The 14,182-nt window shown below is 41.4% G+C and overlaps 1 protein-coding gene across 1 annotated transcript in view; it reads right to left on the bottom strand.

The window, feature by feature from the left end:
* Positions 1-13,689, bottom strand: part of atp2a3 (ATPase sarcoplasmic/endoplasmic reticulum Ca2+ transporting 3) — a 41,385-nt gene extending 27,696 nt beyond the window's left edge. Inside the window, exons 1-3 of the mRNA XM_026327801.2 lie at positions 13,295-13,689; positions 2,294-2,311; positions 1,888-1,970 (exon numbers count right to left, since the gene is read on the bottom strand). Coding sequence (XP_026183586.1) covers positions 1,888-1,970; positions 2,294-2,311; positions 13,295-13,412 — 219 coding nt within the window. The 5' untranslated portion in view covers positions 13,413-13,689. The remainder of the gene's footprint in view (positions 1-1,887; positions 1,971-2,293; positions 2,312-13,294) is intronic.
* Between the last annotated feature and the right edge of the window lie 493 nt (positions 13,690-14,182).

Below are 14,182 nucleotides of genomic sequence, written 5' to 3'. Positions count from 1 at the left end.
GCAAAATGTGTGGTAACAAGGGTTTGAAATCCAATCCAACTGTCACTTGAGTTTTTAAGTTCCTTACTGTGCTTTCTATAACTCTACAACAGTAACTCAGCTTCATGCAGAAAATGAAAGTTTTTCCTTCTTCCCCCTTAAACTCAAAAGGGAGGAAATGCATTGATTGTTTCAGGTGATTTCTGTGACTTTCTGTGTGGCTCTGCTCTACAGGGCATTCCATTATATAAAGGTGATGATACTGATGACCTGAATAATTACTGTCCAATTTGTCCTGCTTTGAGTTCCTAGTAAACTCTGAATTGTGATTTTTGCTAGAGACAGTCAACAGCAATTCCCTAGTGGTACGGATTTAGATCCTGCCACATAAATGATATTGTCATAGGCCTTGACTTTCATCAGTTCTACACTGCTCTTTTTATGGCTCTGCTAAAGCATATGATTCGTTTGAATGTAAAATTTTATTAGAAAAACTGACATTGTTAGAACTAGATCAACAGTCCATTTAATGATTTTATGAGTGTCTCTGATAGAACTCAGGAAGAAGCTTAAAATCAAGTGCTCCTGGACTTAGGGTAGGTGTGTCACTTGGGTCTATTTTTGGTCCACTTTTATTTTCTATATGCTTAACATCATCTCTACCACTCCAAACTGCAATGCTCATTTTTATGCCGATGATACTGTTTTATACCACAGGCTCATAATTTGGCCATTGTAAATCTACAGTTTGCATCTTTTACATTAGACAGATTTCAAACACTTGGGCTAGCTTGACAGCAGATCCTTATGGAACCAGCTAATGATCAAAATTGGCTATTTCTATACTAAAACTCTTGCAACTATTCTAGTGAGAAGACCAACTATTCTGTCTACTCCACCTTAAACACTTAAAGAATATATTATAAAGTACACTGACTGATAACAAGCTTAACTCTTGCGTCATGCAAAAGAGAAAGGAGAGTCCAATAATCTCAATTTGAATATGTTCAAAGTAAGTGTCAAATGAGTACAATGTCGAGGTTAAGTATTCCACTTAACGACTCCCTGATTATAGTGGAGACATACAACAGTGACCAAATAAAAAAAAAAATTAAAGGTTATACAGGACTATGAGAACAGAATTTATCAACAGCTCTAAAATCTGTGTCATTAAAAAAAGCTGCTCTGAAGAGTATATATTTTGATTTCAAGTCAGGTCAAGTCTAAAGGAACATTGTTTAAGTTAATGAACTAAAACCGCTCCAGGCAATGATGACATTGTAAAGCATTAGGGTCGTGCAGCAGTGGAACAGGGGCTGTGTTTGTTAAAGGAGGGAAAGCCTGATTTACATGAAGAAAAGTGAGCCTACACTCTAGAGTCCTGCAGCTACAGCCCATTCCTGCACGAGCTTCTCACTAACACACAGGAGATGCCATAACGCCATATACATTTTTAGAGAAACTTTCCTATTTTCAGAAATAGCAATAGCAGTTCCATTCCAAGACACCAGGGATGTGCTGTAATAGATGGAAAAAAGTTATTATGCAGTCAGGATTCCCCCACTCCACCCCTCACCACCCCCAGACTGCAACCAGGGTCATAGTTTGAGCAAAGGGAGTTTTGATTAATAGTTTTGCTTCCAGTCCGGGTGAAGTTTTCTGTCTGTTCCCCTCCCTGAAACCATATCAAGACTAAGTGGAAAAGCCTGCACAGTTTCCCTATGAAGAGGGACCACTAAGTAGGTTGAGCAGAGTTCTAACAGGGGAATAACATTGCCTAAAGCTAATGGAGCAATCTATTAGGTGGCAATTTCCTGGCCAATGTCCAATTTGGGTTTCATCCCATAAGGACACATTTGAGGATACAATGTGAGACACTGGCATTTTAATTAGGTGGGTCATACTTACAAAGGAGACACAGGCAGCTAGCAGCAGGATCCTGACCAGGAGGTCTTCAAACTGCTCCACCACCAGCTCCCACAGGGACTTGCCTAAAAAAAAATCATGACAAATATAAATCACACCACTTTATACATAACATTCAATTCAAAAATTTCTCTGTACAGGACTGTTGTTACATTTTAGGGTGGAAAGGATTTGTACAACGTATTGACACTAGCTTTCAAGTATTGATATACAAACCCTGTATTGACAGTATAGTAAGGGTATATGTCTATGGGTGGAAAGCTGCAGCAGTGAGCACTCCCAAAGTTTACTCCTCATAGTACAGAAAAGAAAAGCTCCTGGTTCAAGAAACGTAATCAGATAATAAAGGGATGAGGAACTGTAGCTCGCTGGAAAAATCAATATTTACCTTCTTCAGCCGGGAGCTCTATGGATGTCACACCACAGCAGTTGTAAAGGAATCGTATTGGCAGGGCCGGAGGGAGAAAGAGAGGAGAGAGAAAGAGAGGAGAGGGTTGGGGAGGGAAAATGGAGGAGGAAGACAAAGAGCAGTTAATACATTTGATTAACTCAGCCTGACTTTGAGATGCACAGACACATACAAATCACTCTGCAGAATCGTTCTGCTTGGCTATGCATGACCAAGCAACACAGCAACACTGTTGTTTTTTCATCTGAGGAGTAGTGTTTGCACTGATATACTGTTACTGACATAAATAACTACCAATCCAGCTCAACAATATGACATGAGACAAATAATCCTTTATAAGGTCTGAACTCGGCATGTTTTAACCTTCAGTATTCTTAGCATAGCTTCAGGCCTCCAGTATCAACTCAGTTACATGACTGTGAGAAAGCAGCATCATAAAACCAAAATAAGTCCACTGATACTCATATGACTTTATATTCTGCTCTTGTAAAGGTTAACTGGAAGGGAATGCACACCTGTAAATGATGTCAAACCACCAGCAAAATGGGACTGATACAGTTTTTTTTACAGTTGCACCTTTAATCTCATAAGGTTTCAGAGCTCCAATTGATTATTATTGTCATGGTCAATTTAGCTTTACTTAGCAAAACAAATGCAATGCAAAGAAGAAAAAAGGTGAAAAGGTGAAATTAGTGTTCGTGTACTTTCAAGCACACTGTACATATATTTCTGCTGTTTACCTGAAGACTGCTAAAACATTGGCTACCGTGATAATTTTCCACAGTTATACAATCCTGTCTGTAAGTGTAACAAACCACTCTGCTGTATTTTGGCACCCTATAAGCCAAAATACAGCAGAGTATTAATTTCAACCTCCAGACTGTATTTCAGTGTCTCGTTGGTACATGAAACAACACATCCACACCAACACAGGCCACTGTGTTTTATCTGCAATCTGTCTGTAAACTGCATGGGTTTACTCCTCAACGGTCAGTGAAGGGGAAGCTTCCCGCTATAACAAACCTGAGGAAACATGCTGCTCTTTTTTTCATATAATCTCATTTCTTACCTGTCATTTTCAAAGAAAAGCTGCATTTTTTTCATTATAAGCTGAGCATCTTCACTACTCTGATTTGCTTACCAGAACACAAACACCCACCACAAATATGAGTCACTGGTGAGAGTAGAAAACACATCAGTCATAGTCTAAAAACATTCCGACTGACGAGCGCTGTTGATCGGTGCCACCACAATGAGACACTGGCGTGCTTAGTCACTGCATTTGTCAGGCCCTCATCAAGTCCAACGCAAAATTAGGACCAAACAGGTCATGTGTAACAAACAACTTCAAATGCAGAAGTGGATAAAAGATGAAAACATTAATTTGATTGGCTTATTTTCTGCCCGGTCTTGTGTATTTGTTTCAACCACAAATTAAAGCCTCTACAACATATTATTATTTAACTTGTGTCTTCTAAGAAAAGCATATATTAAACCGTATAAATGATGCTCATGTTGAATTAGATGTAACCCTAGATGACAGCAGTCAGGCAGCACTTCACGAGCATCAAATGTGATCCTGTGGAGAGAAGGGCTAGGCAGAGGCAGAGAGCTGATGCTAGCCTGCAGCCTCTTCCATTCCAGGCCCCCACATTACACATGCCACTGGTAGAAAGAGAAATTATTTCACATCACGATTTCTGGATGCTCTTAAAATGTTGAACTGAGGGACTGAGGGAGTGAAAGCCATCGGCCAGGGTTTTCAGGGTTTCCTCCATGATATTTTCAGGTGGAAAAACTTTCTTATTTGGGTTTGTAATAAAACCAGAGGAAGCAAAACAGGTGTTTGAACTACAAACTGACTGTGAACGCAGAAGTTGTTTGATGGGCATTAAAGTCAAGCATTTTAATTTGACAGGGCTTCCAGTCAAACCTGTCCATGATCTGCTGAGTTAGTCATTAGTCTTGCATAATCTATCAGAAAACAACCTTTCTTAGAAGACTGACCCTTGGGCAGCCTGTCTAATAATAGCTGATGAGTCATTATAAATAAACTTGCTGTCTGGAGGGTTTTCACTGTGCAGCTTTGCCACAGTTGAACTCACAGGGACTTTTGGCTGCACTCTGTCACCAACAGCAGAAATAGAGGGGAGAGGTGGATTCTGCTGTTTTCCAAGCTCCACCAATTTACACTCTCCCATTACTGTGCCTCTCTGGTTGTATAATGTTTTTATGGTGGACAGACTGGCTGCGACTTGAGAACTGGAAATAAAGACAGACTGACTGGAAGGAGAAGACAGATGAAAGGGGAAAGAGAGAGGGGGGAGGGCTGGAGGTGTTGAACGGGGTTCCCCGGCTTCCCTCAGCCAAGGATTCCCTCACAGTCATCTGGGCTGTGTCAACCCAAGGCTTGCCCAGGCACATTCCTGAATACTGACTTCACTTCTCTCTCTCTTCATGTCACCACATCATCACTCCTCCCTCCCAGGCCAGACAATGAATAAAAGAGCTTGTTTACACGCAGCAGAAAAATGAGCAGTGCCGAGCAGTGGGGAGACACTTCCTGGAGACAGTTGCCAACAACAGTGGCGAGCTGGTTTCTGCAACCAGAGAGTCAGGAAGCAGGAAACTGCCCATATGTTTGTGTGTGTATATATATATAGATATATATATATATCTATATATATATATATATAGATATATATATATATATCTATATATATATATATATAGATATATATATATATCTGCACTGCAACCATGCGGATAAAGAAGCTTTAACCAAAGCTCCCCATGTCTGTCTTATCAAAGTTTATTAACAAATTGCAACCCCGATTATTAACAAGCTAGAGTTCAGGCTGTCTTCTCAAAGTACAAACATGAGAAAGTTTTCAGCAGTTACCATGGCAGCTTGGTTCATAAAGGCTCCTTGAAAAGAAGCATTTCATGAGGTAATGTGCCAGGGTCTGTCAAAATTTACCAAGAATAACTGTTATGCAATCAGTAGGGCCTTGATACAGCACGCTCTGACTGCAGACATCAGAATGCCCACACATCCCAATGTGAACAAACTCATTCCTGGCTTACACAGGCTGCTAAGACACAACTAGCGGGCAGACACACCTTCGAAGAAACAGCTAGTAGTCAGCTAGCAGGCATAGGAAGCATGGGTGCTGCTTCCATTCCAGCTCCAGGATCCCACTCCCTCCACAAAGCATAACAATGTAAAACAGGTCTATAAATACCATAATGGTAACCCCTAATAACACAGTCTATCTACTAGATAGACACCATGTCCATTCACTGTCCTAATGCATTCTCTCACCGGAAAAGGACTAAATGCATTAACCGTATCAAATGTGAATTATAAATGTACCCCATGCTACTCTCTAACCTTATCTCTGCTACACAAAGGGCATTACAGGCAAGAGGCATTTGCAGTCTGAAAAAGTGAAATGTTGCCTTCATTTACATAAATACCAGTGGAGGGCTTCCCTTTTCTGAGGACGTCACACACAACCAATGTCAAGTGGTTGGCTTTCAGCAGCTAACTGAAGTCAGCTTGAGGACCGGAATGGGAGCGGAGGAAAACGTAGGTATAAGTCATTAATTACTTTTGTGCAGCCTAATGAAACAGAAACACAGGCAGCTGCTCTATTGGCTCAGAGGTCTCTCATTCTGGGTTAAAACTGCTGTATTCAAACACATGCATCAAACAACAGACTGTTCTGTTCTATAAGGTCGTACATAGGCACAGTGAGGCTTTCAGCTGAACGTTGATGTCATCCTGTGAACAGGCTTATAATGGCAATGTTAACTTTAGTAGGGATATAGTTTATCATTATAGCTGTCAGTTTGGCATGTTACCATGCTAGCATTTGATGCTTAGTACAACACAAAGAACAGCTGAGGATGATGGAAAAACCACTTGTTTTATAGGCATTTGGTCATAAACCACGGGTCTGAAATTTTAACCAGATGATGGTAAATCAGATTACATAATTACTAAAGGTATTCCACTTCATCATGAGGGGAATAGTATGCATAACTTCATGACAATCCATATATTTGTAGTTTTTCACACAAAAAAAAAAAAGTTAACATCAAGCTGAATGGGGATTAGCAAAGTCAACAGAATGCATTCTCTAAGAACCATAAATGTCTATATTAGATTTTGTGCAAACCGTCCAGTAGGTGTTAACATATTTCACCAGGTATAAATTGGACTGTTTGGTGACACTGAAAGATGAATTATGAGATCACCGAAGTCGACTGGATTTGTCTTCTGATTAACATGTCTTTTCAATGTCTGTGCAAAGTTGCATGGGAATCCGTCCAACAGTTGTTACATAACTTTCAGTTTGGAACAAACTGATGAACCATAGATCTGACTGACCAACAGACCAACTGTGCTGTACCTAGAACCAAGCTACTAAATTTTATACTATGATAACTGTTTCTAATGAGCTAATTGCTTTGGAATAGCTGATAACAGCATTTTAAACTGAAGAATTATAATGCTCTATATTTGTAAAATATCAGATTTCATAAATGCTTAGGTAATTTTGAAAAGTTTTTAAGGTAAGCCAATAGAAAGAGGAGTTCAAAGGGTTAAAAATTGTTTCGAGCCACAGTAGGTCTTCTGTGAATGAATACAACAGGATGTGGCTCAAGCTGAAGTAATAGTTTCACAAAAACCTTAAGCAAACGTTTCAAACCTGCTGACACATCCAGACTCCAAAGGTAAAACGGTTTTGACTTTTGTTCATACTCTGAACAAAGAAAGGAAATCATAGTTTCATTTCAGTGAGAGGCAAACCACATTAACATGCACAGGGGGTGGAAATGGCAATAGTGGGGAGGAATGAGATGTCCTCCTCAATGCAATTATTATTTTAGCTGCTATTTTTGATTAAGTGGACAACGTGCAATTCTTCTCATACCGGGGATTCTGTGAAAATAGCATCGGCTGTCAAAGTTCTTTTGTGAGGCTTATCTTGAAAACCCTGTCCTGTCAGAAAAGGAGAAATTGTTTCAAATTCCAGATTGTATCTTTTCTGGCCAATTAAGACACCAAACGACATGAGATGTAGCTCAGTGGCTGCTGTAGCTGTCCATTGGCTGGACTCTTCCTGACATCATCAGGCTGTGGTTAGGGAAAGAGACTGAGTTTTCCTTGTTGCACAGGACACAGCATGCTGAAACGACACTGCAGCATCACTGTGTATACTTCACTTACATATTCGAAGATTTGAGTATTAAATAGTTTCACAGTCACACAAACCATCAAAAGTCAGAACTGGCGTTTACAGACTGACTTGGTCGATCTGATTAGGAAAACTCACTTCCCCACAAACACTTGCACACCATAAATGATGTGAGTGAACCGGCTGATAAACATCTGTGTTTATGAGCAGACTGTACATACATCTGGTCTCTAACTGTGCACATAAACTGCTTGGTGCATTTGGGTTTCAATAAACGTTGAAACACAACAAATAAGTGCCTTGCATCACATTTCACCACTTGCAGTACTGTATAATTCTACTGGCAAGTTAGAGAGGAAAAGGAAAAGGGGCCTGTCAACTGGACAGGACATGCTTGGGGTGATTAGCATGAGGCTGATATCTCACCAGAGCTCAAAGCTTCCTCTTTAAGGTCACAGCTGCGCGAAGAACCATTTTTTGAATATCCCAATAGGGTAGTGAGGAGGATGGCACTCGGCCTGACTGTAGCCAAATGAAGAAGCTGAATGCTATGAAAAATAGTCAGCGATCCCCCAAACAGCAGCCTGAAATATCTGTGTTAGCATCACACTATTTATAGGCATTATTCTAGGTTTAGAAACCAGAGCGACACTTTTATCCAATCAAATCCCTGCTACCGCACAACTTTACTGATCTGAGCCACGAAGCAACAGACACTGATCAAACTGGAAAAAAATGTCAAACCCTGGAAATGTTGAACAGGTCACTGTAAGAAAAAAGTAACAAACACTGATGTTGGTATGCCCGCTTAGACTTACATTCCCCTGTGATGTGCCAAAATGATATTCTACTTTCTTTTTTTAAACTAATCTCATGAAAAGATGAAAACCCAACAATAAACTGCCCCTACTAACAAGTACTGCCTCCAGAGTCAAAGCCAGGCCCTGAGTACTGTGTCATCAGGCTCCATTGTTGTCCAAAAAATATTAAAAGCACATCAGTGAGCTACACTGTTGCTCTGGTGACATTTTCCATTACTACAACAAACCTGTGCACTGCAGTTTATTTTGAGTCAATTTATACACCGTCCTGCTGCTGTAAATGCTAATTAGTGCACCAAGTCTAGGCTGAAAATAGTCCCATTTAACGCACAATTTACTCCTATTTGAGTCACATTTGCTCAAAAACACATCACACAGCAGTTTTAGGAAACTATTGATTTGTTTAAGTACGCCTTTGTGAACCATTGTTGACAATTTAAAATCAGGACCAGTAAAGTGGGGCTGAGTGCCAAAGACAGTAGGAAGAGTCAGACTTACACATTGTTCATTTTGTTTGTTTTTTTTTTAAATAGGATTTGAGGACAAAAACAAAAATCCACAATATCCTCAGCCTTATCCTTTAATACCCCAGAGGCTTCATATCTTGAATACTGTCAGGTTGGCTTGAAAAGGAGAATTCCACTGTAATTGTGATATAAACTCTAAAGCTGTTAAAGGAGGCATAAACCTTTGCCTAAGACAGCTCTGGTAATGAGAGGTGGAGCCACTCCTAAGTGTTTAAAAGTACAAAAAGTATCTAACAATGTTCTGTACCTAGTTAAACTGACTTAAAAGCACTGAGCTGGATACTAGCATGGTGTCTGAAAAGTACTGTACACACCAGTCCCACATCACAGCTCTACTATTTTTGACTTATTAATCTAAACACTTCAAATCTATACTGTTATATTACATGTTGCTCGTTCAGACACAGCACATATCTAAGTGCCTTCAGATGACCTGGTTTTCACTTTATGATATACCCTAAAGACAGACACATACTGCATACCATATGCTCTGTGTACACACAGCTCACTCCTTGAAAGACAAACACGTTTGAGTACACATCTCCACGGTGGACTGTGAACCGGACTGTGCTGCAGGACAGCATCCGTGCAGCAGACAGCAGTGGCAGCGCAATGCAACCGATTGACTCAACGTCAGTGAGGGAATGATGGGGACTGACAGATGCAGTGGTGGGAGGGAAGAAGGCAAGTGACAAGCTAGAACAGGATCACAGCTCCTTTGGAGGCAGCTGGGCAGGCGCACACAGAACCCACTAGAACTGGGAAGTGACTCAACACACCAAGGCCTTCAAATGACTTTTCTACAAATTAGCCCATATAAGTCCAACATTGTTGCAACAATTTAGCTCTCAGCTGGACAGGGTTTAGAACAGTAAAGTGGAAGGCTACAACCCCTGACTGAGGAGTGCGCTATAATGTACCATCATGAGAGTCTAGGTGTGAAGGAGGAGGAGCAGGAAACGGCAGAGCGGTTCTTATATTCAAATATGAGCAAGTAAGTTAGGCCGCTTTTATGTTGAGTTGCAGAACAGGAAGAGAAACAACACTGAGTGAGATTCCACTAGAGGAAGTAGTAATTATTATCATGACAAAAGGCAGAGTGGAAAAAGTGAAGCAACATCACACAATTTACCAAGGCTGGTATTACCTAATGATAGTTAGCAGCGTCAGACTGCCTTGGGATTGCATCAGTGACAGAAAACAAAACACCTTTTGGTGCCAGGAGGTTGTTGCATTTCCACTTTTAGAAAACGATCCTACATAAGAACTAAATAAGAAGAATCAAAACTAAAATTAGCAGTGGAGCCTGTGTTCAGAGTGGACTAACAGATGGAGTGGCTTTGTTATCAGTAGATGCTGGGCTCATGTTGCTAACACTGCAGATAACACTGGACACTGTAACACAATGGAGCGATGACATGTATTGCTAGGTTGTTTAACCTGAATATGTTGCGCAATTATCCTCCTCACCCAGAGGGAGTGTCAAGTGGCTCTTCAGCTGCGCAAGGTAATTTCAAGAATAATTTATTTAACATGCTTGGATTAATAATGCCTCTTAATCCAACTATACTTTAATATTGTAATGATCGAAGGACTTTATTTTTGACAATAATTTCTTGAGATTATAAAGCACAAAGATCCCCTAAATGCTAGAAAAGAGGAGGAATCAATAAATGAACAGCTCTTGTGGAAAAAATCCTCAGTGGACTCTTCTTCACCTAAGTGTCACCTCTTGTGAAAATAGCTGTCGATTACCCTCACCCCTCACCCCACCAAACCCCCCCACGGGGAAAAAAAAAAACAAAAAAGCAATCGATCGGTCATGGAGACAATATGTCCTTTTAATGACACTTTCTAAAAATGAATGTACTGTGCCTTTGAAATTGGGTTGTCAGTGCACAAAACACAATCACCACAAGCTGTAACAGCACAAACATTCTTTGTGCACCCACACACCCATAACGCATGTGTGTGTGTGAGAGAGAGTGAGTAAGAGACACAGAGAGAGACGGAGTGAGAGGCCTGTGACTTCCTTTACTACAGCAAAACCGACTATTCACAATGAAAGTGATAAAGTGTCTTGTAGACTGAGGTGCTTATTGTTCTCAACAGTAAATTTGCAGGATTCCTGTAATATAGATGTAAGTGAGACTTACTGAGTAAAGGAGCTGGTAGTGGACCATAAATGGAAGGCATGAATAAAAGGTCACAGTCTGCTGTGTAGAAAGTACTGTCCAGATGTGGCTGCTAAGATCATTTTGCAGAACCTCAGAGAAGTGTGAAAAGTGTGATGCTGCTCAGCGGGGATTCTGTCATAACATGTGAAAGTGCCAAAATAAAGCCAAGAAGCTTAGACACAGCTCACATGTCTTTATTGACTGTGGGGGACAGAATAACAATATTTGATGTGCTAACGTGCTTTCATGTAAAAAAGCAATATCTATCCCTAAAAATGAGAATAAATGAATGAGAGAACACAGCTTTCAACTGATATTACCATCTATGCTGTAATAATAAGAAAAAATTCCCATAACTCGTCAAAAACATGAGGACAGTTGCACCATATTTTTATATTCCAAGTTATCTATGAAAGACCTGAAGCAAGACACACTCAACTCATGGATTAATGATGGGATTGAGGGGACAACTAACACGCTTCAGATGCTCCTGGAAACCAGCAGATGGTTAAACTCCCTCATGCATCACAGAGATCCAAAGCCCGACTCAGTGTGTGAAACGTCTCTGGTGTTATGTCTAAGTCAGACATGTCACATAGTCCTCCACGCATATCAGTGCCTTCTCCTGCAGGCACTTGGCAGCACCGATGCTGAAATGACACCATTTTCATCTCCTATTCACCCTCTCAGTTCTGAACTGAGACTAACTGTGTTAGGTCCGTCGCATTACGAAAATTTGGTTTGTGAACAAGTTGATTTAGGTTAGTGATCTTTCTGATAATCACATCCGGAAAACTATTACTCAGAGTGAAACATGGTGCATGCACGTTGGTGGGAGCAAGGTAATTGTACCACCCGCAAACAGCTTGAAAGACGCTCCCTGGAAGAAAATATCAAGGCTCACACAGTCCTTGCAGTCAACTGCAAAGTCTGCGGTTTGTGAGCAAGGGGATGGAACCGTTTAGCAGTCGTACATCACTCTGCAATGACATGTACCAAAATAGTAAACAAACCAAAGCCAATTTAATGCCGTTTCCCCCCTTTTTGGCTCATGGAGGAGCAGCTGGACTGAATAATCTCTATGCAGTCAGCCCCAAAAGGAAAAAAGGGTATTCCCTCCCCTCCGGCATTTATCTGCAACGCACTCACAAGGCAGGAAGTTCATAGCTAAAACTGAAAGAGATGTTATCTGTGGCAAGACGTTGCTTTTTTCCATGAAGTCATCACAAGACCCTGGGTAGAGTGGCTGGGTGCAACAAAATAGCTACTGTTTGATAGGCAAAATGTGCCACTCTACTACACAGCTTGGCCACACATGCAAATAACAAGCCAGGAGGGAAAAGATGGAGTGATATCAGGCCCAAGCTCAACATTAACATACCCATCTAACACCAGATCAGAGTAAAAGATAATGAAGACTGCATCTGTAGGGGTGGGCCCTCATGTCTAAGAGCCACTGCATGATCCACACTAACAGACAACTACATTTCCAACTGATAAACAGCAATTTCCCCTGCACTGTTGCAATTCTGTCAGCAGAAGTTAGTGTCTGTGTGATCTCTATCAGTTCAAAATCTACGTTACATGTCTGCACATCCACCTCCCTCTCTGTGATCTTGTAATTTGACATGGAAAGTATACAACATGTGGAGAACAACTGCTGAAAGTGAAAACAGGTTGTTCAAGATTTTCTGTTTCATTATCTTCAATATCTCATCTTCTTCCACTCCAGCAGCCTGAGCCAGCCTCTTCTGCACTTCCTGATCCCTGCGTGACAGCCCGGGATGTCTGTCTGTCTTCACACACACACACGCGCACGCACACATATAGCAGTAGCACCATCACTGTGTCAATATTTGGGCTGCAGGTTTGTGTTCTATTAGAATAAAGCAATTTGGACATACTTTCAAAGCAGATCTGAGGGTAAGGCTCATTTAGAGATCGCTTTGGGTGAATTACTCCAGTCGATCACAGTTGAATTAAATGAGTTTATTCTCATCGGTATTTCCTCTGTCCAGATGTGTCTGAATGATTTCAACACAGCCCAGTGCATCAATGAATGTGCCACCTACATTTCCACTGACTGCGCGCCAGAGGGAATACGATTGTTTAAATACGCGCACGATTCGCCACAACAGCCTGAAATATAAACGCAGTGGTTGGATTTCCGGGAAAATGAATCGATATATGCTGTAATATGCGCCAGCTGCGAGATGAAAGCATATATCTATATAAAGGTACTACTCACCGTTCGGTCCATATTTTTCCAAATTGACTTTGACTTGTTCCAGAGTCAGCCCAGTGTTTTCATTCACACCGAAGTTGTCTAAAACTTCAGTCGCCGATTTAGTGTGCGCATTTTCCATCTTGGTGGACTGGGATTAGCTATATGATCGGGTCGAACTGCATGTAGTTGAATAACATCTATTGTTGCAGTCGGGTGGTGTGCGGGAGGTGGGGGGTGAAACAGCAGTACTTTCCACCGGTGGACGTTGAGGCGTGTGAGGCTCGCTCGGTGTGCTCTGTCACCTGTCCCCCCTGAAGAAATCCTCCGGATCCGCTGTACAGCCGCTGCCGTCGCTGTGTTTATCGACTGCCGCTGCTACTTCATCTCCATCTGAAGGTGTGCTGTGTCTGTGCCGGGGCGGACCGCCTCTTCGCCGCTGAGCACTCCCCCCTGCGCTCCCATTGGCTGCGCGTACCTGAGCGGAGGGTTCAGCTGCCTCATGCAAACACTCAAAATGTGTTCCTCCAGAACAGGGCCGAGGCGCTGCCAGTCCGCGTGTCGGTTACAGTGCAGGTTGGTAAAGGTAGTATTGTGGTGATGTCATCTTTAGTGTCGTCGGTAACACATTATGACACAGCGCCTCAAGTACTGCTGTCTGGCCAGAGAACAGAGGTGCATGTACTGAAAAGTCTCCAAACCCCTCTGGGCGAGTTGCGCAAAGATCAAGTTAATCTAGTCTAATGGGCCGATTTTAGTTTTACAACAGACAATTATAAAAAAAAAAAATACACATGGCTAAAAATACTCCAAATATATGTTTTTTTTGTGTGTATGCATTTGTTTTAAACACCACAGGAGTTTCTTAATAAATTGCCATTGTAACTACTATTAAGAGCAGCCTGAATTAAA

The sequence above is a fragment of the Mastacembelus armatus genome, chromosome 14, assembly GCF_900324485.2.
Source record: "Mastacembelus armatus chromosome 14, fMasArm1.2, whole genome shotgun sequence".
In the NCBI taxonomy this organism is placed as follows: domain Eukaryota; kingdom Metazoa; phylum Chordata; class Actinopteri; order Synbranchiformes; family Mastacembelidae; genus Mastacembelus; species Mastacembelus armatus.
This window is presented reverse-complemented; position numbering and strand designations above follow the sequence as displayed.